Genomic DNA, 909 nt, shown 5'->3' on the forward strand with positions numbered 1-909 from the left:
CAGCGGCTCCCCCCCCTTCCCCCAGCCCCGCTCCCGCCTCTCCCCTCCCCATTTCTCAGCTTTCTACCCCAAAACCAGCCCCCCTACCCGGGGATTGGGGGGGGAGCATGTAGGGAAAAGGGGCAGGGGGAGCGACGGCAGGGCCTGGAGAGCAACGGTGGCTTGTGGCCACCCGGCATCGAGTCCTGGTTGCCAGCGGGCGCCGGGGGGAGCGTCGGGCCCCCCCAGCGATGGGTAATCGATAGATATAAAATGGGGGTGGGGGCCGGCGGCGCCTCCCCCGCCCTTAAATAAGTATTTACAGGGGCGAGTCCGGGCACTTATTTCACCAGGGGTCGGGTTTTGTCGTCGTCGCTGCACTGATGAGCCTTGTACTTCTTCACCTCCGCCATGTACTTGGCCCAGGCGTCGCCTTTACTCGTCAAAACCTGGGAGGAAAAGGAAGGGTAATGATAGGGAAACGGTTTTAAATTGGAAGAAAAAAGGTTCAGATTAGATATCAGGAAGAAATTTTTTACTACGAGGGTGGTGAGACACTGGAACAGGTTGCCCAGGGGAAGTTGTGGCTGCCCCATCCCTGGAGGGGTTCAAGGCCCAGGTTGGAGGGGGCTTGGAGCGACCTGCTCTGGTGGGAGGTGTCTGGGATGGAGCTCAATAGTCTTTAAGGTCCAGGTTGCCCAGAAGAGCTGTGGGGTTGCCCAGAAAAGCTGTGGGATTGCCCAGAGAACCTTGAAGAGGTTCAAGGCCAAGGTTGGAGGGGGCCTGGAGCAACCTGCTCTGGTGGGAGGTGTCCCTGTCCATGGCAGGGGGGTTGGAACTTGATGATCTTTGAGGTCCCTTCCAACCCAAACCATTCTATGATTCTATGAAATGAGGGCGGTGGGCACGGGACCACCCCCCACCCCCACC

General features: G+C 59.2%; 1 protein-coding gene across 1 annotated transcript in view; it reads right to left on the reverse strand.

Annotated features, from left to right (window-relative positions):
* Positions 1 to 32: 32 nt before the first annotated feature.
* The window catches only part of LOC106897415 (chromosome unknown open reading frame, human C19orf43), a 2,167-nt gene continuing 1,290 nt past the window's right edge, over positions 33 to 909 (reverse strand). Inside the window, exon 3 of the mRNA XM_014958022.1 lies at positions 33 to 428. Coding sequence (XP_014813508.1) covers positions 321 to 428 — 108 coding nt within the window. The 3' untranslated portion in view covers positions 33 to 320. The remainder of the gene's footprint in view (positions 429 to 909) is intronic.

Source organism: Calidris pugnax, unplaced genomic scaffold (assembly GCF_001431845.1).
Source record: "Calidris pugnax isolate Ruff unplaced genomic scaffold, ASM143184v1 scaffold399, whole genome shotgun sequence".
NCBI classification, from domain to species: domain Eukaryota; kingdom Metazoa; phylum Chordata; class Aves; order Charadriiformes; family Scolopacidae; genus Calidris; species Calidris pugnax.